General features: G+C 39.7%; 2 protein-coding genes and 1 long non-coding RNA gene across 5 annotated transcripts in view; 2 read left to right on the forward strand and 1 right to left on the reverse strand.

Moving 5' to 3' along the window:
* The first annotated feature begins 2,021 nt into the window (after positions 1-2,021).
* LOC148868504 (ran-binding protein 1 homolog b-like) lies at positions 2,022-8,429 on the forward strand. Its single transcript, XM_088969287.1, has 5 exons — positions 2,022-2,155; positions 2,482-2,755; positions 2,893-3,044; positions 3,157-3,282; positions 7,700-8,429. The coding sequence occupies exons 1-5, from the start codon at positions 2,086-2,088 to the stop codon at positions 7,930-7,932; spliced, it is 855 nt and encodes a 284-aa protein (XP_088825413.1). The 5' UTR covers positions 2,022-2,085; the 3' UTR covers positions 7,933-8,429.
* LOC148868505 (uncharacterized) lies at positions 6,164-7,393 on the forward strand. Its single transcript, XR_016107127.1, has 2 exons — positions 6,164-6,302; positions 7,222-7,393. It is a non-coding gene; the product is annotated as an uncharacterized LOC148868505 (long non-coding RNA).
* A 3,364-nt stretch (positions 8,430-11,793) lies between the features above and the next one.
* LOC148868506 (ARM repeat superfamily protein) overlaps positions 11,794-25,744 on the reverse strand; it is a 96,827-nt gene continuing 82,876 nt past the window's right edge. For all 3 annotated transcript variants that reach the window (XM_088969289.1, XM_088969288.1, XM_088969290.1), the window contains 5 exons: positions 14,430-14,536; positions 14,267-14,323; positions 14,056-14,128; positions 13,690-13,956; positions 11,794-12,130 (listed from right to left, as the gene is read on the reverse strand). In XM_088969289.1, coding sequence (XP_088825415.1) covers positions 13,792-13,956; positions 14,056-14,128; positions 14,267-14,323; positions 14,430-14,536 — 402 coding nt within the window. In that variant the 3' untranslated portion in view covers positions 11,794-12,130; positions 13,690-13,791. The remainder of the gene's footprint in view (positions 12,131-13,689; positions 13,957-14,055; positions 14,129-14,266; positions 14,324-14,429; positions 14,537-25,744) is intronic.

A 25,744-nucleotide genomic window follows, 5' to 3' on the forward strand; every position in this document is an offset into this window, starting at 1 on the left:
CGCGGTGGGAACCTGCTTCATGCCATGAAGAGGATGAAGCGAGTTGCCAAACGGACTCATGCCGAACTGCCCCGAGATGCGGAGCCCGAGGTACCGGGCTACCCGCCAGTGGATCCGTCCAGGGAGCTCGAGATGGCCCGTCTAGTACAAGAAGCGACGGGGCCCCCTTATGCCGAGGCTACTTATACGAGGGCTCCTCCATACACTGAGACTGCTTATACGCGAGCTGGGCCTTTAGGCTCGGGAGGCCAAGGCGAGTTTAGAAGCATGTTGTCGCCGAACCACTCTCTTCAAAAAAGTAGGGAGCCTGTTTACCCTGAGGAGGTCACGACGTAGACTGAGCTTCCTTTGAACCATGTAGTCGGGCGTGCTGCCTTTTATGCCATGGTGGTAAGTCAACGACTTCTTGTTGGGCTCCTTGTCATTACCTTTCTTGCTATTGTTCTTTGAACATTCTTGTTATTTTTCCTTTTGGTAGGTGAGCTCCTCCATCCATGCCTTAGCGGCCCAAGCGGAAAGGAGCTCGAGGCAGGCACGAGCTGCTGAAGAGGTTTCCCGTGCTGCCAAAGTGGCTTCTTGGGCTTCCGAAGCGGCTTCTCGCGTTGCACAGGCCAGGCTGGCGAGGTCTCAGAGAGACACCAGGGCCATGGGAGTGGTGGTGAAGCACATGGCAGACATGAGGCTGGACTTGCAGCATTAGGTCGAATACCTTCAAGAGGACATTCAGGAGAAGACTGGGATCTTTTCTCAAGGCATCGAGGATGCCAAGAAGAAGGCCGTCGAAGACTATATCGCCTTGCCGCACTTTGACGACCTGATGGTGGGCTCGTACAGAAGGGGTTTTAAACTGAGCCTGTGAATGATCCGGAATACGTACCCCGAGCTCGATATTAGTGCCATAACCACTTCACGCATTACTCAGGAGATGACCGATGCTGCTGACGGTGAACCGGACTCTGAGGACGAGGCAGGACCTTTGGGTATCGTTGAAGTGCCTTCCGGTGGTGAACAAGTACCTCCGGGCCTGTGAGCTCGCTTCTATTGTTTTTTTTTTTTGAATGTAAACAAAGTATCTTGTAATGGAATGCTTTTCTTTTGGTTAAGTGTTGTTGTCATTCTTTCTTCCGAACTGACCATATGCCCAATCTATTTTTTGGCCGGGTTACTGCACTCGTGCGGCCTGTTATGGTGTCAACACTTGGCCTCTGAGATGCCAATGTCCTTACTAGTTCGCTGTTAGCACTTTGTTTGCCCATGCTGAAGTCCTTGTTAGTTCGGTATTCTAGCCTTTAGGCTCTGGTAGCGATTTTAATCTACTTCGCTTGATGATCTATAGGCAAAAGTATAAAGAATTTGCAGCGCAAATACATGCGATCGGACGGATTAAGCACCCCAATATTGTGAGATTAAGGGCTTATTACTGGGCTTCTGATGAAAAGCTTCTCATCTTTGATTTCATTTCTAATGGCAACTTGGCTTCGACTCTTCGTGGTGAGTTCTTCTCCAACTTCTTTCCATTTTTAGTTTTTTGAGTTTCAGATTCTCTATACTTGTTGTACAATTGCGTTTAATTTGTGACACGTGTTTCATCACACGTGTAATGGGACATGTGTCAGCAATTAAATGCAAGTACAGTAGATAGATCCTCATATGGTAATATTACTGTTTGTGAACAAACGTTCTACCATACGACAATGAGCGAGCGCTTCATGCAAGAGAATATGGCCATTGGATATTAGATATAGAACGCGGTTAGTATTGAAACGATTGATCGATCTCCTTGATGGTGATTGATCTCTTTTGATGACAGGAAGAAATTGGGTATTTACAGATTAATTACGGTCTATACTCCCTCGCAGGAGACTAGATGGGGATTGCTGTTTGTTGTGGCCCACATTTGGAATCTCCCCGGGTTGAATAGATTGAAGAGATAAACCGGATCTGCTCCTCACATTTGGCGCCTCACACACATTGGAAACATCTCCCGTATTTATTAATTATTATTCACGGTAGATGTTCTCAATGCACGATACATGTACATGTGAAGAGCCCACTTGTGAGGAGTAAATCCCATCACTTGAAGAGATGGGGTTGATATGCCTAAGATCGAAGCACACCGTCACCGACAATCTCTATTGTGATCACAGCCGGAGGGGTAAAATAGGTTTTGAAAAAAATTATCATCATTTTAACGTTTTTCGTCTTAATCATTAACGGAATAAAGATTTTTATCGATTATTTGAAAATAAAAGACAGATTTTTATAAAGTTAAACGAAAGGTTTTTATAATTGTCGGAAATTTTAGGGGAGATTTTTCTATTTTACCCTAATTTAAAATATACTAAAGTTTTATGGGTTTTTGAACAAATTGTAGGATTAATTTTCTCTTAAGACAATAGTCCTACAATAAGGTTAGCGTTATTCAATTAAACCTTAGGGTTTCTTTTAAGAAATTTGCCACTTAACTTTTTTCTGCTGCAGTCATTTGTGATCACTATATAAAGCTTGGAATCTCGGCCTTTCAGTTATATCTCCTGTATTTCTTCTCCCTGTTTAGCGGAACTTCTCTCTCCCCACCACTCTCTCTCTTTCTTTCGATTGCAATGGCGAGTACCGATCCCGAGCACAGAGAAGACGACGAGGCCGCTGCAGGAGGCGAAGATGAAGATACCGGGGCACAGGTTGCTCCAATTGTCAAGCTCGAAGAAGTCGCCATCACCACTGGTGAAGAAGAAGAGGATGCCATTCTTGATCTGTAAGCTCTCGCTTGTTTGCTTTCTAGGGTTTGCGATTGTTTCCTTTCCAGTGCTTTATTTTTTGTTCTCATTTTTGTATGACGATTGCTTGATTCTCTTTCGATGTCTGCTTCTGTGTTGCCGGACAAACATGCAGGAAAGCGAAGCTTTACCGGTTCGACAAAGATGGAAGTCAATGGAAAGAAAGAGGCACTGGAACTGTAAAGCTTTTGAAGCACAAAGAAACGGGGAAGGTCAGGTTGGTCATGCGGCAATCGAAGACTCTCAAGATCTGCGCTAATCATCTAGGTCGTTTTCTTACTCCAATTGTCGCGATTATTTGCGTTTCTTCTTTCGGTTGCAGATCGGCGTTTTTTGGTTTATTTTGATTTATATTTGATTTTCGTTGTGGCCTTCACAGTTTCGCCCACGATGTCGGTGCAAGAGTATGCTGGGAACGAAAAGTCGTGCGTCTGGCACGCCACTGATTTTTCCGATGGTGAATTGAAGGATGAACTTTTTTGTATCCGATTTGCATCCGTTGAAAGTAAGTTTTTCTCTGATCGGGTATTTTTCTTGTATGCTATTGTTTTTATGTATTTATTTATTTTTATCTTATGCTGTTGTGGGTTTTCATTTTAGATATTAATCATTAGTAAATATTGCTTTGAGTTAATATCTAGCCTGGTGTACAGAACAACTGTTTCAATAGAAGGCTTCGATTACGGGTTTAGTTTTTTGAGGGCGTGAGGAGACGTGGTCTTTAGGTGCTACCTTTCCTTGTGATTCATCCTAAATTAAATTAGAGGGATTTGGTGGTTAGCGGACTGATTGTTTTTTAATTGTTATGATCTTTCAGCAAAGGATAACTTTATTCAGAACCTTAAGAAATGAAATTATAAGAACTCATATTTATAGACTGAACATAAAGCGCTAGAAATCTCATTATTGACTCTTACCATGTGTTAACATTTCTGACTAGTACCTAGGTAAGGTAGGTTTACTTAGCCCCCCCCCCCCCCCCCCCCCCTCTTTGTTTTGCAACAAAGACACCCCTGTACTTATAGATTCCAGCACTTTGCTTCTGATACCTTAATGGTGAAAATGAAATTACCAAATTGTCCATTTGAGATTTTATAGACTAACAGTGAGTGGAAAAAAAAATACTAAAATACCTATTCTAAAGAATAATATCTTCTATTGACCGTTACTGTCTTTCCACATGGTTTGGATGAAACCCTTGTCAAAGAAGATGCCAAACTACCTATGGATAAATCCAAATATGAAGATGAACCACTTGTTCATAGCATTGAAGATGGACTACCTGATCAGCAGCACTTCCACAAGGGTGTAAGTTGCTACCAGCTTTTGTTGAGAGAAGCTTAAGGGAAACATGCAAGAGTTTGGGTTATAGAAAAACTAAATTAAAAGGGAAAAATGGTCTCACAAAATAATGAGGTTAATTTGGGGTTGTAAATTTGTATAAACTGCATATAACAATGACATGGGAATATTCCATGTTTAACTGAGGGAATGGCAACAACAAAGGCGACGTGCTAGAATTGGGGGGGGGGTCTTTATTGTAGAACAATGTTTGGGGTGCTAAGTATCATGACTCCCTAAGTACAGGGTGGGTGCTTGTAATTTACCTGAAATATATTTTCTTGGTTTTCATGATCTTTAGAAACACCTCATAATACTTGCTTGCGGAATCAGAGGTCCAAGCCCTTGTTACTATAGTTTTGAAAGCACCAAGGCGAGTCTAGGAAACATTGGGGGGGGGGCTTGTCACTAGACCTGTTCATGGGTCGGGTCGAGCCGTGCTTTTACTCTTCATTAATAGGATTTTTTTAGGCCCGAGCCCGACCCTCATAAAAGGCCCGAAGCCCGACCTTTTTTTTTTGTAAAAAGTGGGCTGGATGGATACAAATCAATCTCCAACAAATTCAATTCAGGTTGTTTGCGTTAAATAACCAAAGAGAAATGCCACCAAATTTCCACTTTGGATCTGCTATTTTAAACGAACTAAAATTCTACTAAGATGAGGAATTTAGTAGAATAGAGGATGGATTTGGGTAGGGGTGGCAACGAGCCGAGCTTTTCACGAGCTGCTCGAGCTCGGCTCGTAAAAAGCTTGGTTTTAACTGAGCTTCGAGCCGAGCTCAAGCCCAATTTAGAGGCTCGATTAATAAACGAGCTGATCTCGAGCCTAATAGAGCTTGGCTCATGAGGCTCGCGAGTCGAGCTCGAATATACATATATATAATTATAGAAAATAATATATATAATAAAAATATTATAATTCTTAATTTTTAAATATCAAATAAAAATTATTATTTTTATATATAATTTTTTATTTTTATAAAGTATTTTTCCTCAAATCGAGTTCGAGCTCAATGTTCTAGCTCGAAACGATCTTGAGCTCGAGCTTGAGCCTTATACAACCTTGACGAGCCGAGCTCGAGCCTCATACTATTTGGCTCGGCTCAGCTTGAATCCACCACTAGATCTGGGTACCTTTTTGAGCTTGAGTAAGATGACGGTGATAGAATTCCAGAGAGAGATGGCGCCGTTGCGGAGGCGAATGACATCACAACTAGCACAAGGGACTTGAAGGAGAGGCACTGCTCTGCTCCTCCAGAGACGCAGCAATCCCTTTGGACATCATTTGCAACTTCATTTCTAGATCCGCCAAGTGCTTCTACACTGGGTCTTGAGGGTGCCGAGATTGGCAGATTGCATTGATCCATTTCTTCTCATCGAATTTCTCGTTAGAAAACTCTCCCAAATCAAGTGAGCCTGAGTTTGAGATTCTGAGAATGAGAACAAAGAAAAGAGAGAGAGAGAGAGTTGCCTAGGCGCATGGATTTTTTTTTTCTTTTTCAATGTAAAAAACATCTATCCTAGGGTAGTTCCCTGGGTTCCATAATCATATTTCCTTAATAACTATCCATAATTTTCATAAAAGTATAAACTTCATATTAAAGTATAGAAAATCAACATATTCATGAGAAAAAAAAAGAAGAATGAAAAGAAAATTTAAAAAATACAGGGGCTGAAACCCTATTTTTTTTATAGGAAAAGAAGAAAAGAAAAGGGGTTGATTAGACAAAATTTTAAGTTCTTTATTGGTTCAGGTTTTGAAGTCCTTGAGTGTTCAATACAGCAGTTGATAAAAAAATACAGCAGTTAGCAATGCCTATGTTGATTAAACCCTAACAAATAAGAAATTAATATATAAACACACAAAATGAATGTTTTAATTTAATAGTTTCTATTTTATATTTAGAATCTCAAAATATTAAGAACATAATAGTATTTTATGACAGCATACAAAACTGCTTGAAGGCGAGCCTCTAAGGGTGCATTGTTGCCTAGGCGTTGCTTTGACAACTATGCTTGTTACTGGAATGCGGATTGCTTGCTTTATTCAGGCTTCTTCTATTGTGGTTGAGGGTACTCCAGGAATGCGTTTGCTTAGGCTAAATCTGATGAGACAGGTCCATGGAGGCTCGCCTATCTCCTACATGAAGTTCATGACTGATCTTTTGGCTAAATCTGGTTTGGGTAGGGATTCTTTTCCTGTTTTTTTTTTTTTACTTAGTTTTTGCTGCTTTGCCGTATCAGATTGTAATCTCCTCGTGTAGTTCCCTTCCCTTCTTTTGTAAAAAAAAAAGAAAGAAAAAATCCCTTGATATCTTATTACTTTCTAATATCTCCTCAAACCCAGAAGATCTGGTTCTACCCTTAGATATGCTAGGATTGAGCTGGCTCTGGGCACAGTCTGTTTCAATTGTTGGTGCAATTTTGATTGTTTCTAGTGTGAACAATTTATGTGCAGTTAGTCTTCCATGGATAGGATAGGTTTTGGTTGTTGAAGTTTGACTCAATTTATAATGAAGTTTCGCTTTGTTTGAGTTCTTAGCAATCTGAAACATCAAGAACTTGACCATAATATTCTACAAGCCTGACCATTGTACCATTATAAATGCATGTTAGCTAGGTTGTATATTTTGTTGCACCAAGACGAAATCATTGAAATATACCCTTCTATTCCTATACGTCATACTAACGGCCTACCCTCAACTTTTTGTGAATCCAACTTTTGCCTTTCCCTCCCTCCCTCCACTTCTCAGGTGGGCCAGCTTGTGCCATAAATCTGATTGGGTGGATCATGGATCCTTTTTCTGTTATTTGGCCTCACTCCCCCTTTCCACCCACTATGGCCTAACATCTAAAGGGTCTTGGGTTAAAAAGTTCCAATAATATTTTTCTTGTTTCCTGATTCTCTTTCTCTCTATCTAAAGGTTTTATCATCATCAAAAGATTGTCTTTATTTTTTGTATTATTGTGGATCTTTCCAAAACAATTTTGTTCAAGCAATATTTTTGCTCTTCCGTCTTTATTGAACTTTTTAACATTTCTTCGTTCCATTGGCATTATTTTCTTTATTTTTTAATCTTTTAATGATTGATTGGTCATGTAGGGTTAGGAGGGCTCAACAATTGCACTCGTCTGAAACCTATTCCACTTATTGGGGATATAGAATCAGTGGAAATCCAATTATTCAAATCCTTATGAGAGTATACATACTGTCTTTGTCCAGCATGTTAAAATCAGGTTGTATTAATAAAAAAACTTTTGAAGTATTAGTCCTATTTGCTTCTGTACTTTGATCGAGTTGGCTGTTCTGTTGCGTGTGGGTTTATCATTTAGACACGTTAAAAACAATATCCATTGAAATTGGAAACTTTCTGGTGTTAAAAAAAATGCCAGAAAGCCTTCAGGATGAGGTGTGAAAAGAGTTATGTAATTTCTTTAATTCTTTATATTTCTAGTGTATTATGGTGCCATGCTTGCTTTTATTCTGGTGAATCATATCATGGTGCCATATTTTTAATCAGCGTTAGAGTTCTGTTTGTATGCACATTAGACACTTTAGTGACGCCATGTTTTTATTGCAGACTGTAAGACCTTCATGGAAATGGTTCAAGAGGTTGCTGAATCCCAAGGGAAGAAAGAGGAGAACGAAGAAGCAACTGCAACTGCTGGACTTATTGAGAAGTTAAGTGTTGCAGAGGAAAAAACTGAGGATAAAGCTGGAGAAAAAACTGATGCATCGAAGGAGAAGGAAGATGATAGTGAGCATGCGAAACCAGACGAGAAGAAGAAAGAAGAGCCGATTTCTTCGGCTTAGATCTGCTGGAAGGGAGTTTGCATATTTTGGGTTGCCCTCTGAGGTGGTGATTTTGTCCACTTTTCCATACAAATTGTCCGATTTAAAGAAGAGCTAGCTTTGAGTGGACAAGGATCTGTAGGTGAAAGTGGAACTGGTGTCAGTCGGTCAGTAAGTTTTGTCAAGTTCATCGGACTGGGGTCCAGTATGCATGTCAAGTCAAGGGATCTGGTTCTGAACTGGTGTCAGTCGATCATAAGTTTTATCAAGGTCATCGGACTGGGGTCCAGTATGCATGTCAGGGTCGGGGGTCTGGGTTACGCTGTTCCTGTGAGAGTTTCATGAGAGATTGAGAGGATTCGGCAATTGGGTTAGGGTTTTTGATAGTTCGTTACTTGGTCTTATGGTGTTTTCTTTCCCCCCTCCCAAAGGGCTTGGCCGCTTAGGAGTTAGGTCTGCAATTTGTCTGCGCTAAAATTATATTTCTAAATGGTAAACATTACTAAGATTAATCTCTAGCTATTGCCATAGCCGATGAAAACGCTAATCTCAGCATGCCATGCCGTTTCCGATGTTTTGGACTGAAATCATGTAAACAATAATATCTTTTTGGATGATGTGCCTAAGGGACTATTAGGTCCATTACCATTCACCAATTCGTGAAAACCATTCAACACACGATTTCACAAGTAATGCCGGATGTACCAATAGGCTCATCGATCCTCCTGGCCGGTTTCTGATCCTATTTTCCATTCTCGTGCCGTCATGCGGGTAGAGCTTTTTTCTACTTTTTTTAAGCTACTACTTACAGGTGAAAAGGTCCGTTCTCCGCTGGGTAATGAGACCGTGTTGATCCTAAATTTCCCAGAAGAATGCCAATCTTGTATGCTTTTCTTCATTATTATTTAACTACTGGGACTGCAGGCTTCAGATCCCTCCCCCCCCCCCAAAAAAAAAATAAAAGACCAGGCTCCCAGATGAAAAGATGATGAAAATGTTCATGACTTCAACAATTCCAAAATACGTACTTCATTTGTTTTAGAAAAACAATTGCTTCACCATGGGATTCTCAAGTCTTGTAGATGGTAAGAACCACATATCCTATAAAACTAGTGAGACTGGGTCTGCTCCTCAAACTGACCTCATGGCACATCCAACGTACATAGGGAACATCTCCTGTATTTGTGTTATTATTTACGGGGGATTTTCCAATACATGGTGAGATATGCATGTGAGGTCGTTGTGAGGTGCCCTGTGTGAGGAGCAGATTTCAATTCTAAGCCAGTAAGCCCCCCCATTGTAAGATTCTAACTGAACTTTATCTCCACTGATTTAGAACTACTAAGAAAGCTCAGAAAAAAGGGATTTATTGATTGATTCTATTTTTGTCAAGGGTATAAGGTATCGGAAACGCAAGCTGTATTAGAAAGATAATTTTAAGAGATGTATTGGGATACGCTTTGGATATATATAGATACGGGCGAAAAATCAAGATACCCATAACTATGCTAAAAAACTCAAATAAATTTTAAAAATATATTAATAATGATAGTTACATGTTTTATATGATTCTAAATAAGTTATTTAAAACTAAAAGACTATAATTTAATGGTTTATATAAAATTCAAGGTATTGGGACACACTTAGTAACTATTCACAAATGATGGAATAACTAAAACGTGAAAAAAAAAACTAAAATGTATATTTGATATATATTAGTTTTAAAACAATCAATATAATTTTTCTTTAATATTTATTAATACATAAATTTTAATAATTAATTTTAACATTTATTGATAAGTATACACTAAAAAAAAGAAAATTTATATAAAAATAAATGCATAAACTTATAACTAGCAAATGGGTGCGGCTTAGTGGTGAATCTCTAGTTGTTAAAGGCTTAAAGCCTAATATCCAAGGTTTGAATCTTTCTATTGCTAAGTTTGTAGTTTTATACTAACAAAACGAATTTAATGAGAAAGAAGGTTATTAATTAACAGAATTAATGAGAAGAGAATTCCAATTAGGCGTTAAAATTGAAATTCAAATTTAAAATTATGCATTAATTACACGAGTAATTAACTAATTAATGAGAAAAAAATTGCACTTAACTATAGGAGTAAATATAAAATTAATGAGAGGTACTTCGATCCTAAATATAATTTAATGAAATTAATGAGAGAGAAGTGGACTTGTAATAGCCTGTACCAGATTGTTTTGGAATTGTATCGATCGATACAAACCCGAAACAGTCGGATAAAGACCAATACATACAAGGAACACTACAAATAATTTCTATGCGTTCCTTGTATCGGACTTATACCGGAACGATACGTATCGACTGATATAGTCCAATATGTTGCGAAATTTTGAACCTTGGTTTTTCATTTCATAATTCTTAGTAGATGATCAAATGGTTTAAAATGATTATTAGGGTAATAGTGTCAACTAAAGCCATCTTTGGCATCTGCAAAGCGAACAAAAAAGTGCAGAGATTAAATTATTGATATCACCTCACTCGAACAAGACATCTATTATGAGATCCAACATGTTTCATGAGATCAACTGCCTGATTCATTTGTGATATTGTTCACATCTTGTTTTTTTAGAGACTGGATCACACATGATGCCTCACACCAACTGCGTAAGCATATCCCACCATTGGGAACATCTTTTGTACTTATATGTTATTATTTATGGGAGATGTCCCCAATACATGATGGGATGTGCCTGTGAAGAACCCTGTGTGAGGAGCAAATCCCAATTCCTTTTTTTGGATTCTCTACAGACATTGACATAACTAAGATGATCCCCAACGTTCTCATTTTTTTACTAGCATAAAAGGATAGGGATGTCCATGGATCAATTAACCGAACCATGGCCCTTTTTTGTAAACCAAACCAATGGTACCAATTTTTTTCATTTCGCCAAACCGAAACCGAACTGGTACCACTGGTTAACCGATCCGCCAGTTTCAAATTTTGACCGATTAGAATACAGTTTTTCAGTTTTTTTTATATTTATAATATATATTATATAAATATATGTATAATACTATATTATAAATAATAAATGATATATAATATATTATAAATATTTTTAAAATATATAATATATTTTGTAAATAGATCATTATAAATATAATATAAGTATATATTCATATAAAATACATAGAAAATATGACATTAAAAATAGATCATTAACTTATATACTTGTCGGTTTTTTTTATAGGTTAACCAAAAATCGAACCAATCCTTTGATTTTTCAAAAATTCCAAACCAACTAGTTCGATTAACCGCATTTTGCGGTTTGGTTTTCTCTGTTCAGTTCAATTTTTTTATTTTTCATGGACACCCCTATAAAAAGATTTTGAAGTCGCTGTGTACATATACACATTATGCACCAGAAGTAAGGATGTCAATGGACCAGTCTTGGATTGGCCCCATATGGATGAATTGGACGGACCAACAAGACATTGGATCAGATCAATCTGGTCCAAAATATTTATCAGATTGGATTGGACTTGGTCCATCCATAACAAATTTATATTGGATTGGATTGGATTAAGCAAATATCTGGTCTATTAATATAAGATAAGAATATGTGTCAATGGATCGAGTTTGGGTTAAAACCAATCTAAATCAAAATGAATTTGAACAGATTGGACGGTCCAGACATTTAATTAGACTGGTCCAAATTGGTCTAAAACATTCATTCGATTGGATTGGACCTGATCTATAAATGGACTTGCATTAGATTGGATCGGATTGGACTAAACCCAATTCAATTGACACCCCTAACCGGAGGTGGAATTGGAAGGTTCACAATAATGGTACGACCTAGCGTTCTTTTTTTTTTGATAAAAGATAGGACCTAGCGTACTTGATACAAGCAGCAAAGCCAACTCCTGATTCCTTATTGTTTTGGGCAAAATTTCACTCATCCGTAAAACACCTGTGACCTTTTGACCTCCAAGCCTTAAATACCAGGGCAGAAGGTCAACCGAATATTTACAGAGTTTACCACATCAAGGCTGCACTCATTTCAGTATTTTTTCAACAATTGAAATTAGAAAAAATGGAATAAACCACATTACCGAAATGGGGAAAAATAAAATAAAACACATAATATGCAACCAAAACATCAATCCTTGAGAGAATCCAACCTTCATCATCTCAGAGCCAACCTTCTAGGGCATAACGCTTTGAACGTTCTCTACCTGGAAAAACATGCAGTGATTAGATGCAATAAAGAAACAGATCAACATTTAACAAATGAATGGGAAGGGAAGGGGTGCACAGACTAGGTCTCCCGCACAGGTCAGGTCATATTAATCTTTAAACACCCCCTTTCCAGCATTGTCAACGAAATGGCCTGGATAAGATCCCCTTATAAATATGAATATAAATGTATCAAATTTGTATATAACTATATCCAATTCGATTCAATCCTCGCATCCCTATATCAGTAGTTCTCCCAATATTCTAATCTTAGGCCAATAGCCCCATGTGGAAGGGAAACAATTGGTTTCGTCCTTTTATCTTATTTTTTAAAATGATTAACGTACATGGTTGGGCATTCTTGAATGCAGTTTAGCAACTCATGTTACATGGCAAAAGACTACTGATATGATTCCTGTCCCCCACTTAATAAATTTAAGTACTAAACAATGACATGATCACGTGAACCAGACATGCCTTTAATGCTGATAAACTTATGTCACCACATCAGTGAGGGGGAGAGTGAAAATAGGGGCTATATATAGATGCAATTACATCCTCAAATATTAGTACACTCCTATAACATAGTATCTTCATCTTATTACTTACCTTAGAGGGGCAATATTGTAATAATATATAGAAGTCTCTCTTACCAAAATACCTGGCCTTTTGGGGGGACGGGTAGAAGTTGATTGATTCAAGGAACCCTTTAGAAGCTGTAAATGTTTTGGGTTTCTGCTTGTTCTCTTTTGACTTTGTTTTCTTAGTTTATAAACATGAACCCTAGAGAATTTAATCTCTCCAGAAGTCTGACAGGCTGTTGAACAATCGAAGGTTCCCACAGTATAAGGCATATAATAAGAGGGAGGCAAGAGCCCGACATCTAGAGTGAACATAATGTTTAGGTGGATCCCATTGTCTACTAATTTTATCACTGCCTTGGTCCACTTGTACAATCTCCACAATTTTTCTTTGATAAAGATCTTTCATTTGATTGAAAAAGGAATCACACTAGGAGAAGATTTGGGTAACATAATAAGGGAGAAAACGGTGACATGGCTTTGTTGTGTACAATGGAGACTAATAATGCATCAACAAGGATTGAACAGGTTCAGGATTGAAGGCACTAAAACGTCAAAAAGGAGTGCAGTCTATAAGACATTTATTGAGGCAAGAGAATATATTTCAAGACAAAAGTTTCAAGCTATACCCGACTACCTATTTTAGTGTGCCACTAAATGTCAGATATATCAACTGTGTAAATTCAATATCTGGCACTTTGCCAAGCTGTGCCCTTGCTGTATCTGGGCAATAAAAGTTTCAAGATGAGACATGGCCTACAGTGACTACCGACTACAATGAAACATTATTCACATAGCCAATTCAAATAGCTCAGGCAAGACTCATATGGTGTGACGATGAACTATGATCCATAGAGTGGGTAAGTTATTGACTGTATGGTCTGGATGAGACTACATTGCACTTAGTAAAGCTACTTATATATCTTAATATACTTACGAATCATATGACTGCATGAGAAGGGTTCCAAGTAACTTACCTCCACATACTTGCAATTTATGGAAAGATGGAATAATCTGTACCACAAGAAAAATCTGATCAAGCTGTGAGAAAGAACAGCTACATATGGAATCAAGCTTGCCTATGGCATCTTCAGTGCCTTCTGTACTTGTGCAAATGCAGCAGGGTGCATTCTACTGATGGCTGCATTAAAAGATGAATCTCCATGAAGAGCAGCACAGGTTTGAAGATTCTCTCTTACTGAACTCTCCAGTGATAACTGTTTGATAGGATCTGAAGCTTTTATCTGATGATAGAAAAAAAATCATTTAAAGTTATAGTAAGAAAAGTTTAAGGACATTGACCTATAACCCCCAAGGTCAGGAAAAGATCCAAGAAATCTTACTTGTCTCCTCCTTAGTTCTTTACTTGAAATGGTGCCTTCACAATGAGATTCAGTAGAGCTAATGTTATCACCACTGTCATTTAGAACAAAGAAAAAAAAAAGATATTATAACTAAAAGGTTGAAAGAGTGAAGTTGTTAACCCTTCAATACCACTAAAATTTACAGAAGTATACCAATTGATAAAGATAGAATCTATGCAGGAGATCTCACCTTGACTCTTCCTCACCAAAGTCTTCACTTGCACCCAATATCACACTTGTACAGACACTACATGAATTGCTTTGGTAAGTGACACTACATGAATTAAAAAACAGGAATGCTGGTATATATAATTAATTAACTCATGGCATGTTATAGTGCATCAAAGTGATACCTGAGGATCTGATCAAGTTTATCAAGGACTTGAGGTACTCTCAAGGTCAAAATAATTGAAAGAGCTAAACCAAAAGTTTTTCTCTGAATGGATGTTACATTGTCAACCTGTGTCCATGCAGAAAAGAACACAAGAACTCAATGATACTGGTATCGGTATCAACAATCCAACACAGGACGAATTAAGGAGTCAAGAGTGATGAATCATCAATACAATCAAATGTAACTCAACTATCAGGATTAGCATATGCAGAATTTCTTGTCTTATAGAGCTTGAAAACTAAGTTTGAAGAAGCTTCTTATCTTTTACTGGAAACAAAAAATATCTTATAGAGCTGGAAAGATAAAGTTCAAATAAGCTATTACATCAACACACTAAGATGAGGGTACAAATTTCTCCTAGATTTCCAGTCCAACCGTGGGGACCCATAGAGCAATGTCCTGAAGCCAGAGTTGGAACCAGGAGGTGTGTTGAATCTCAGTGACTAATGAAATTTCAAGGAAGTCAATTTTCCTTCACGGTTGACCTATCTATAGCCAGAGTCACTCTGGAGAGTGCTGTGTGGCACTTCAAATTGATAAACAAGGGATAAAGTGCTCTAGTATTTAATAAACAGTTAAAACAAATATATAGCATCAGTAAGACACCATAGAATAGATCATTTGCCAAGTCACAAAACAACTGAACAAGAGCACAAAAGAGTGCACCTTGTCTACCAAAAAATGTTTAGACAAATGCCATAATGTCCCTCATGAAAATGGAAACCTTTTAGGTGATATTTTTTGCTTTGGATTTGCTGAACTTAACTCTAATGAAAGCTAGGTTGTGGAGACTGGAGAGGGCATTCTGATGCATGATCTTTAATGCAGCACAGAACATGAAGATATCATCTGCTAGTATTTCATTTGGTGATTTAAAAGGTGTGCCTAGGTGCACAGACGAGGTGCATTTTAGGGTATGTGTACATGAAATGCGCATTTTAGGGTTATGTGCCTCGTCTAGGTCCCAGGCGAAGTATTTTCAAAAGGAGTGTGCCTGGTCGCCTCAAGGCAAGCCCAAACAAGTCCATAATTCCATATTAGGGTCTTAAATGTCTTCTAAAAATATCTTTTATTAAGATGAATGAATGAGAAACATTGGCAAATATGGGGTTTTTAGAGCTTCGGTGAACAAGCAAAGTGAGCGAATTTGAAGACCCTAATATGGACTTGTTTGGGCTTGCCTCGAGGGGCTTGGTATAAAGGCGGCTCGTATAATCAAGAATGCGTAATTTTTAACATCACATTAGCTAATTGAAGTAATGCAATTGGGAAAAATCGGCCGGAACTCAACATTCCCCCTCAAGTTGGGAGTAATGTCACACATTCCCAACTTGTGTAGATCACGCTCTAGCTTGTTTCTTGTAACACCTTTTGTAAGAAACATCAACAAGCTGCAAATCAGAAGCAATGTATGGAAGAAAAACTTCCCCCGAGGTCACCCTTTCTCTTATGAAATGTCTATCCACTTCAATGTGCTTTGTCCTGTCATGCTAAATTGGATTGTGGGCAATGTTAATTGCTGCCTGATTATCACAATACAACATCATAGGTTCTTCTGCCTCAATACCAATTTCTCCTAACAAGGAACGGATCCAGAGAAGCTCTAAAACTCCATGTGCCATGGCTCTGTATTCAGTTTTTGCACTTGACCTTGCCACAATTGTCTCTGTCTTACTTTTCCACGAAACTAGATTGCCTCCAACAAAAGTGCAAACTCTTGATGTAGATCTCCTGTCATCTAGGCATCCTGCCCAATCAACATCTACGTAAGCCTCTAGCTTCAACTGTCCATGGTCAGCAAATAGTATTCCTCTACTAGGGTGTCCCTTTAGATAAGTAAGAATCCTGTCAACAGCCTCCCAATGATGGACTCATGGGACATGCATGTATTGACTCACCACACTCACTGCATAAGAGATGTTTGGTCTTGTCATACATAAATATAGCAACCGCCCCACTAGTCTCTGATATCCTCCAATGTCTTTCACTATCTCACCTTCTGATGCATTAATTCTGTGATTTTGATCAATAGGAGTACTAGCTGCCTTTGTTCCAAATTTCCTTGTTTCTTGTAAAAGGTCTAGAACATACTTCCCTCTAAGAAATAAAAATTCCATGCTTTGATCTTGTGACCTCAATGCCCAAAAAATACCTCAGATCCCCAAGATCCTTAATTTCAAATTCTCTATGCAAATTCTTCATCAAACTGTCAATCTCACTCAGGTCATTCCCTATAACTACAATGTCATCCACATAAACTATCAAAACTGACACCAGGGACCCCTTTCGCTTCATAAACAAAGTATGGTCTGATTGAGTCTGAGTATAGCCAAAAGCAATCAAGACTTCCCTGAACTTGTCAAACCACACTATGGAAGACTATTTTAAACCATAATGAGACTTCTTCAATCTGCATACCCTCCCCTTTTTAGCATCACTGTAGAAACCAACAGGAAGATCCATATATACTTCTTCTTGCAAGTCCCCATTAAGAAAGGCATTTTTTACATCAAGTTGGAAAAGGGGCCGAGAATATGTAGCAACAAGAGAGAGAAGAATCCGAGCATAAGTCATTTTTGCAACTGGTGCAAAAGTCTCTAAGTAATCAATGCAGAGGTTTGAGTGTACTCCTTCACAACCAGTTTAGCCTTATACCTTTCTATACTTCCATCTGCCTTATTGTATAAACCCATCTACACCCAACAGTCTCCTTGCCCTCTGGTAGATCCACAATCTCCCACGTCTAATTCTTAATTAAAGCTGCCATTTCTTCCTGCATAGTTGTCTTCCACTCAGGTTTGGAGAGAGCCTCACTAATACCCTTGGGTATAAACACGGAGCGAGGGAAAAAAGGAAGGCTCGATAATGAGAAAGTCCATTGTTGGAGAGATACTGTGAGATACAATGAGCAGTACACTTTCTCTTCCCTTTTCTGAGTGCAATAGGAAGGTCCAGGTCATCTGAGTGTAATGGGGTTAGTGGAATCAATAGGAACTGAAACACCAGAGGGATCAAGAGGAATACCTGAGTCAGTGTCAACCGAATTTGGAGTCTCCGAGGAATCGATAGTAAGTGGTGTGGGTTCTTCTGTAGTGGAATCAACCTCCCTGTGAAGTCATAGGCACTGCCGTGAGTAACACTGAGAAACAGGACACAAGGGAAGTGGTAAGGTAGGTGATATAGGAGGATTAGACATGGGAGGGTCAAACACAAGAGTGGACACAGGGACTGAAACCGGAAGAGGAATAGACTGCTCACTTCCGTCCCCAAAACACTCCCCCCTGAGAAGAACCCTTCGGGAAAAAAGATGTGGACTCAAAAAAGGTGACATCCATAGTAACATACTGACTCCCAGAGACTGGGTCATAGCAACAATACCCTTACTGATTTTCTGCATACCCAAGAAAAACACATTTCTTTGCTTTTGGATCAAGCTTCAAGCGGTGAGGACCAAGAACATGAGCAAAACAAACACAACCAAAAACCTTGAGAGGAATATGGAACATCTCCCCCTCAAGAAAAAGGAGGCTGAATGGGGTGCGAAATCCAAGAACATGAGAAGGCACCCTATTAATCAGAAAGACTGCTGTGAGAACTGCATCACCCCAAAATCGAATTGGAACAATAGATGTGATCATCATGCTCCTCTCAATCTCAACAATGTGTTTGTTCTTCCTTTCTGCTACACCATTTTGCTGTGGACTATATGAACAACTGCTCTGATGAATTACTCCATACTCTGATAGATACGAAACAAGATTCTTTTCGAAATATTCCTTTGGATTGTCTGATCTGAACACTTTCACTTGTACCCCAAACTGTGTTAGCACCATCTGATGAAACTGTCGAACCAATGATGGTACCTCATCACAGGATCTCATCAAGTAAATCCAAGAACACCAAGAAAAATCATCCACAAATAAAATAAAGTATCGGTAGCCACCCATAGAAGGAACATGGTATGGTCCCCACACATCAATATGAATAACATCAAAAGCAAATGAACACCTTTTATTACTAGTTTTAAATGAATGTCTACAATGTTTTCCAAGCATACAACCTTCACACTCTAAGCTAGACAAATTAGCAGACTCAAATAACTTTGGAAATAAGAAACGCAAAGAAGTAAAAGACAAATGTCCCAAAAGATTATGCCAAAGCATAATCTGACCCACAGACTCTGACTCAAAATCCCTACTAACATGATAACTTTGATGATTGGGAAGCGCATCCAGAAAGTAGATTCCATTCACCTCACGACCACTCCCAATCGTCCTTTTTGAAACCAGATCCTACAAAACACAATGGCTAGGAGAAAAAATCACTGATCAATTCAAGTTCTTAGTCAAACTACTAATAGATAACAAGTTAGTACTCAATCTGAGTACATGGAGAACATAGGGTAGGGAAATAGAACCAGTTATCTTGACAGACCCCTTTCCAGCAATGGGAACATGAGATCCTTCGGATGTGGAAACTCTCTCTACCAGAGCAGAGTTGTTAAGAGGAGAAAATAGTGGAACTATGGGTCATATGCTCTGAGACTCCAGAATCTATAATCCAAGGAGGTCCCTCCTTACCTGTAGTAGAAACATAGTTTGCAGTGGCATGTGAACTACCTATATAAGTAAAGGAAATAGAATGTCCACCACCAGATCCACCTGTACCTAGCTATCCACCTGGTAACGGATTAGGGCTGACTGTATCTCGCTGATTAAGTAATTGCCCATATCTCTCAAGTTTGGTCCTCACTGCAGCAGCTGCGATATACTCCAAAGTAGTTGTAGTAGGGGGTCCAAGTAAGTCACCAGTTACTGCCATATTAACATTTCCCTTATTTTTTTGAGTCTATTCGACACAAGGTGAGGGTGAAGCTTCCAGCAAGTATCTCTCGTGTGTTTAGGCTTCTTACAGTAGTCACAGATCAAATCCTTCTTATCTTCCTTCCTGATTTCATTGCCACCTCGATCTCCACTCTTTTTAGGTTTCACAGTACTAACCATGCCTGAATGCTCAAGACTCGAATTCTTCATCATCACATTCCTCCTACTCTCTTCCCCTAATACAAAGGCATATGCCTGAGAGAGAGTAACACTAACCCTGGAAAGGATATGCCTTGGAATGTTATACTCGGGATTAAGGCCAGGAAGAAATTCAAAGACTACTCTTCTCTAAGAGCTTTTGGTAGGTAGCTGCATCCTTACTACTTTCCCAAACCATTGTCTCTAGACGGTCAATCTCCTGACAGGGTTTTAAGGGCTGAAAAATAAACAACAATAGGTTTATCTCCTTGTCTGGTAGCAATAACCTGGTTCCTCAACTAGTAGGCCCTAGCAACATTCTCACTCTGTGAATAGGTTTCTGCAACCCCATCCCAAATTTCCTTAGCTGTATTTGCCTACAAAAAGTTTTTACTTATATGGGACAGCATAGAGTTGCACAACCAAGTCATTACCATATAATTTTCCTGTACCTACCGGGAGCAGTTAGTCTCGGGTTTCACTTCCTCACCAGTGATATATCCCAACTTCCCACGAGCACCAATGGCCATCTTTGCAGATTGTGACCATTCTAAATAGTTTGTACCATCTAACTTAAATTGTAGTGATGGTCCTAACCCTGAAAAGGTCTCCAACACCTTCTCCCCCTTGTCCCATTGTTTTCAACTCTGTGACCCTCCATTATTGCCAAAAAAGGGTTAGAAAATCACTTTGAGATGAAGAAATATGAAATGATTCCCTTCAAGCACCACAAACACCCTTATGGTACCCTAGATGGTCCTCTCACAAAAGATTCCCTTTCCGCGGGAGTAGGAGAAGAGAGAGAAGAAGCAGCTGCTCCCTCTAGAGGCCTCCAAAACAGGTGGGACTTGAACCACCGCCTTCAGAAAACTCCAAGAAACCCTAAAAAATTAGGGTGCCACTTCCTAGGTCAAAATTGAAGTCCTACAAAAATAGGACTCTCCCCCTTTCTCCAGTTCTTCCTAAATTTGATAGGAAACCCTAGACCAGCTACAAGGCAAAATAGATCCACCAAAAAATCCAAAAACTAGGCTTACCTGAGGTTTTCGATCAGCCTCTCAAATCATCATGCAGTCGGCCGATCTAGGGCTGAATGACGAAGCAACTTAAGAAACCTTCGGCCTGCTCTGATACCAAGTAGAAGTTGCTGATAATTGATTCAGATATATGATTTGTGAAGAAAGTAGAAGAAGCTGAAAGGTTTCAACAAGAGAGAAAGAAAGAGAAGTAGAAAAGAGAGTGGGATGTAGCTAGAATTGAATAGATCTGGCCGCCAACCCCTCTTGATTTATATACTTAAATAAAAGAATGAAAGATTACAAAGATACCCTTAGTAGGGTGGCTACTTTAAGTAGTTGAACAGCCACAACTTAAAATTAACAGAAACTAATGGGCCTACGGCCCAATAACTTCCTAACTAAATAACTTAAACAAAAATAAAACAAAGCTGGGCCCAATAACTTAAAATCAGCCCAAACTCAACAGTTTCCAATCCTAAGTACCCTGATTTGCACTCCTATTATTACTTAACTTACATATAGTAGAAGATCAAGACTATAATCAGTCTTGAATCCTAATAGGTTTTAGGTTTACAAAACAGAAGAAGAGCGAGAGAAAAGAGAGAGAATGGAAGAGAAACAGGAGGACAGATTCTAACTAATCTGCCGCTGCCACTTTCTTATTATTTATAGGTTATGTTTAGTACATAATGGAAAGGACACATCTGCCCTTAGTACTTACATAATAAATAAAGTAAATAAAGGCTGAAATAAATAACAACTGAATTAACAAACTGACTCAAACTGACACTACTATAACTAGAACAAATAACTACACATGCTGTCCTACGAACACACATCAGTGTTCTCTACACTCTCCCTCAAGTTGGGAGTAGATATCTATCATTCCCAACTTGGATAGGTCTGTCTCTAACTTCTTCCTTGGTACAACCTTGGTGAGGATATCCGCGAGCTGCATATTAGATGTGATGTACAGAAGACACACTTCTTGTGATGTGACACTGGGTTGTGGGCTATATTAATAGTTGCCTGATTATCACAATACAACATTAAGAGGTTTTCATAGTTGTTAGCGTAGGGGTATTTCTGTCATTATACCTTGATTGATGTTGCTGATCTGTAATGTTGTGCCGAAATATGTGCTCTTAACTTAAGTAAGGGCACATAGGTCTTTTCAGTTATGTTTTAATATTAATATAAATTCTTACTGGCCGAATGGGAGAGGATAGGTTGACTCTTTCAGTTCGAACCAGAATTCTCTCTTTCTCTCTCTCTATCATTCTCTCTTCTTCTACATAACTGAACTCAGTCAGACCAAACTCTAAGGCAGACCTGATATCTATCATGGTATCAGAGCAGATTAAATCTGCCTAGATTTCTGCTTGCTTAGGGTTCATTCTCTGCGCACCCTATCTAGGGTTTTCTTTTTTTTTTTCTGTGTTCGATTGGAGATAAGGGAAAGGGCTGAAAAGGAGTGATCGCCCTCTTCCCTTGGGGGTCTCTATGCCTCCAATCAGGTCGTATGTGGTCGGTTGCTGTGATTTCTGAGATCGCCCTCTCCTAGTAGAGGAGGAATAGAGGGTCGAACTGTGTGTGGCTGTTGTGTGTGGACTGCTCTCCTGATCGAATGGGTGTTACTTCAGCGATAAGGTAAGAGATTTCAGTTCTGGTTTATGGATTAAATAGGAGGTGTGTTTCAGATCATTTGCTAGTGTTTCGGCCAGTCAGTGCTAGGGTTTATGCTAGTTTCTTTACGCATGTTGAAGGAAGAGATATGATCATGTAGTGGTGAGATTTCAGGTAGTTGTAGGAGCAGGGTTTGTGGTGTAAAGAGCACACATTCCAACAACAATTAGTGCTGCAATTAGTGTGACAGGTATGACCTAGTGGTGTGTAGTGTGCAGATCTTAGTGATAATAGAATTCAGCAAGTGTGCAGTATTGGTGATAACATAATGCGAGACAGTAATGATTATAAACCTAGTGTGATGGTGCCTACAGACTACCTGAATGTTCAGATGACCTCCATTAAGTTAAATGGAGAGAATTATGTGCCTTGGGCTAAATCCGTTGAAGTCTTTCTAAAGGCAAAGAAGAAGGTAAAACATATCAGAGAGGAGAAACCTTCCTCTGACTCTCACGAGTATGAAGATTGGGAGCAAGAGGACGCTCAGGTCATCACATGGTTGTGGAACAGTATGGAACCTAGGATTAGTGTGAACTTCATGTTCCTTGATACTGCCAAAGACGTGTCGGACCATGCAAAAAAATTGTATTCGGGGCAGGACAATACAACTAGAGTTTATCAGCTTTATCAAGAGTACTTTAATCTGCAACAGGGCAATCAGAGTCTTGAGGAGTACTATGCCAACATGACGAACATACGTAATGAGTTGAATGTCTATCATCCTCTCACTTTTGATGTCAAGATTCAGCAACAACAGAGAGAGCAGCTTGATGTGACTAGATTTTTTGTGGGACTAAAGTCTGAATATGAACCAGTACGGGCTCAGATATTAGGGGGATCAGCTCTTCCGTCCCTGGAAGAGGTATTTGCTCGACTTCGGAGGATTTCTATCGGATCTACTGAGAACTCTAATATCTTAGATAGATCGGCCTTTGCTGCATCGAGAAGCCGTGGTGGTAGAGGTGGAGCTTGGGGAGCTCAGTTTGGCCGTGGTGTTGGTAGTGATTCTGCATATGGCCGAAGTGGCAATGGTGGGTCTACTTATAATCGTGGTGGTGGTCGTACTGGGAGCAGAGATTAAGGGGGAGCCCGTGGTAGAGGACGTAGCTCAGGCCTGAGGAAGTGCACTCATTGTGGTATGGATGGACATACCATCAACTATTGTTATGATTTACATGGCCCTCCCTCAACCTGGGCCAATCATGCCGCGACCGGTGACTCAAGTTCAAGCTTTAAACAGGAGAATCATTCATTTGACCAGTTGCCTCCTACATCCACAGATGGTCCCATGAAAGAGATGGTGAGTGTTCCCCGTGATGAATATGAGAGGTTTATCCAATCACAACAGAACACGACAACTTTTGCTCACTCAGGTATGGCTTGTCTGGCATCTACACCCAATCCCTGGATCATTGACTCTGGAGCCTCCGATCACATGACTGGAACTCCAGGTGTGTTTTCCTCCTTGTCTCATTGCTCAACATCACAGTCTGTCACCCTTGCTAATGGTTTCACATCCTCAATTTGTGGTGTCGGTAATGTTGACCTAGATCCTGTATCCCTCTCATCAGTTCTGTATGTTCCTAAATTGCCTTTTAACCTTATGTCTGTTAGTAAGCTGACCAAATCGCTTAACTACTCCATTAACTTTTATCCTTCTATGTGTGTCTTTCAGGATCTCAAGACGGGGATGAAGATTGGTGGAGGGCATGAGCAGGTGGACTGTATTATCTTGACGGTGGTGGTGGTAGAACTTCAACAGCTCTCCAGTCATCTCTTTCTCCTCTCCAGTGGCACTGCCGATTTGGTCATCCGTCGCTCAAAGTCTTGAAGTCCTTTTTCTTTAGTTCATTCAGATGTTTGGGGTCCTTATAAAGTAATGTCATATAATGGATACAAATATTTTGTCATTTTTGTGGATGATTTTTCAAGGATGACGTGGCTCTATTTAATGAAAGAAAGAAGTGAATTGTTTACCATTTTCCAAAAATGTTATGCTGAAATTCGTAACCAATTTGGTACCCATATCAAAGTTTTTCATTCTGATAATGGCCGCGAATATTTATCCTCATCATTTCAAGAATACCTGGACCAACACGGCATTATACACCCCACAACAAAACGGGGTGGCTGAGAGAAAGAATCGCCATCTCCTTGAAACAGCAAGATCCCTAATGCATCACATGCATGTTCCCAAACCTTTTTGAAGTGATGCAGTGCTTACCTCTTGTTTTCTGATTAATCGGATGCCCACGTTAATCCTTGATGGTCAGTCTCCGTTTCAGGTCTTGTTTCCCTCTGTCTCCGTTCCCTCTTACGCCGAGAGTTTTTGGGTGTGTCTGTTTTGTCCATCATCTGGGTCCTGGGAACGACAAGTTTGATGCCCGTTCTCTCAAGTGCATCTTCCTTGGCTATTCTCGGACCCAGAAAGGGTATAGGTGCTACCATCCTGGTTCTCGACGGTCCTTTGTGTGTGCTGATGTCAGTTTCTTTGAGTCTACTCCGTTCTTTTTGGGGTCTGGTGATGCTTCTTTCCTTCTCATCACCTCCTCCCCTTCCACTTCCCATTGTCGATCCTCAGTTTGTTCCAGTTGTGACCAAATCCTTGCCTCCGGTGCCACCACCCGTTGAACGCCCACCTATTCGTCATGTGTATACACATCGCCCACGTGCATCGGCTACTACTCCTCTAGCAACATCTCCGTCGACGGATCCGACACCAGAACCCCACTTGGCATCTGAGATTGATCTACCCATTGCTTTGTGGAAAGGTAAACGTACTTGCACCCTTCATCCCATTTCTAATTATGTTTCTCTTACTCACCTTTCCGCTTCCCATCGCTAGTTTGTTACCTTGTTATCATCAGTTATTGTTCCTAAAGATGTCCAGGAAGCCCTTGCCTCTCCAGGGTGGTGTCGTGCCATGGAAGAAGAACTCTCAGCCCTTCATCATAATCATACTTGGGACCTCGCTGCTCTTCCTCCTGGGAAGCAAGCTATTGGTTGTAAGTGGTTTATACGGTTAAGTACCTGCCTGATGATAGTGTTGAACGCCTGAAAGCGCGATTAGTTGCAAAAGGGTACTCCCAAACCTATGGCATTGACTACACAGAGACCTTCTCACCGGTTGCTTAGATCGGGTCAGTTCGTGTTGTGATCTCTCTTGCAGCCATGTATGAGTGGCCACTATATCAGCTTGATATCAAGAATGCCTTTTTGCATGGTGACTTACTCGAGGAGGTCTACATGGAGCAACCTCTAGGGTTTGTTGCTCAAGGGGAGGATGGTAAGGTGTGCCGACTAAGGAAGGCTATATATGGGCTTAAACAGTCTCCTCGAGCATGGTTTGGTAGGTTCAATGAGGTGGTAAAGAAGTTTGGCATGAAACAGTGCAAGGTTGACCATTCTGTATTTAGTCATGACTCTTAGGGAGGAAAAATACTGTTGGTGGTGTATGTAGATGATATTGTTATTACTGAGAATGATAACATTCGTATTGATAGGCTGAAGACTTATTTGCAGGATCACTTTCAGACAAAGGATCTGGG

Source organism: Nelumbo lutea, chromosome 2, assembly GCF_056320005.1.
Source record: "Nelumbo lutea isolate HS-2025 chromosome 2, American lotus-T2T, whole genome shotgun sequence".
In the NCBI taxonomy this organism is placed as follows: Eukaryota; Viridiplantae; Streptophyta; class Magnoliopsida; order Proteales; family Nelumbonaceae; genus Nelumbo; species Nelumbo lutea.

Bases quoted from the DNA above. Each gene is read 5' to 3' on its own strand.
- LOC148868504 (XM_088969287.1), top strand. From the start codon at position 2,086: ATGGGGTTGATATGCCTAAGATCGAAGCACACCGTCACCGACAATCTC. The intron at 2,756-2,892 runs GTAAGCTCTCGC...ACAAACATGCAG, and splicing joins GAGGATGCCATTCTTGATCT to GAAAGCGAAGCTTTACCGGT. The intron at 3,283-7,699 runs GTAAGTTTTTCT...TTTTTATTGCAG, and splicing joins CCGATTTGCATCCGTTGAAA to ACTGTAAGACCTTCATGGAA.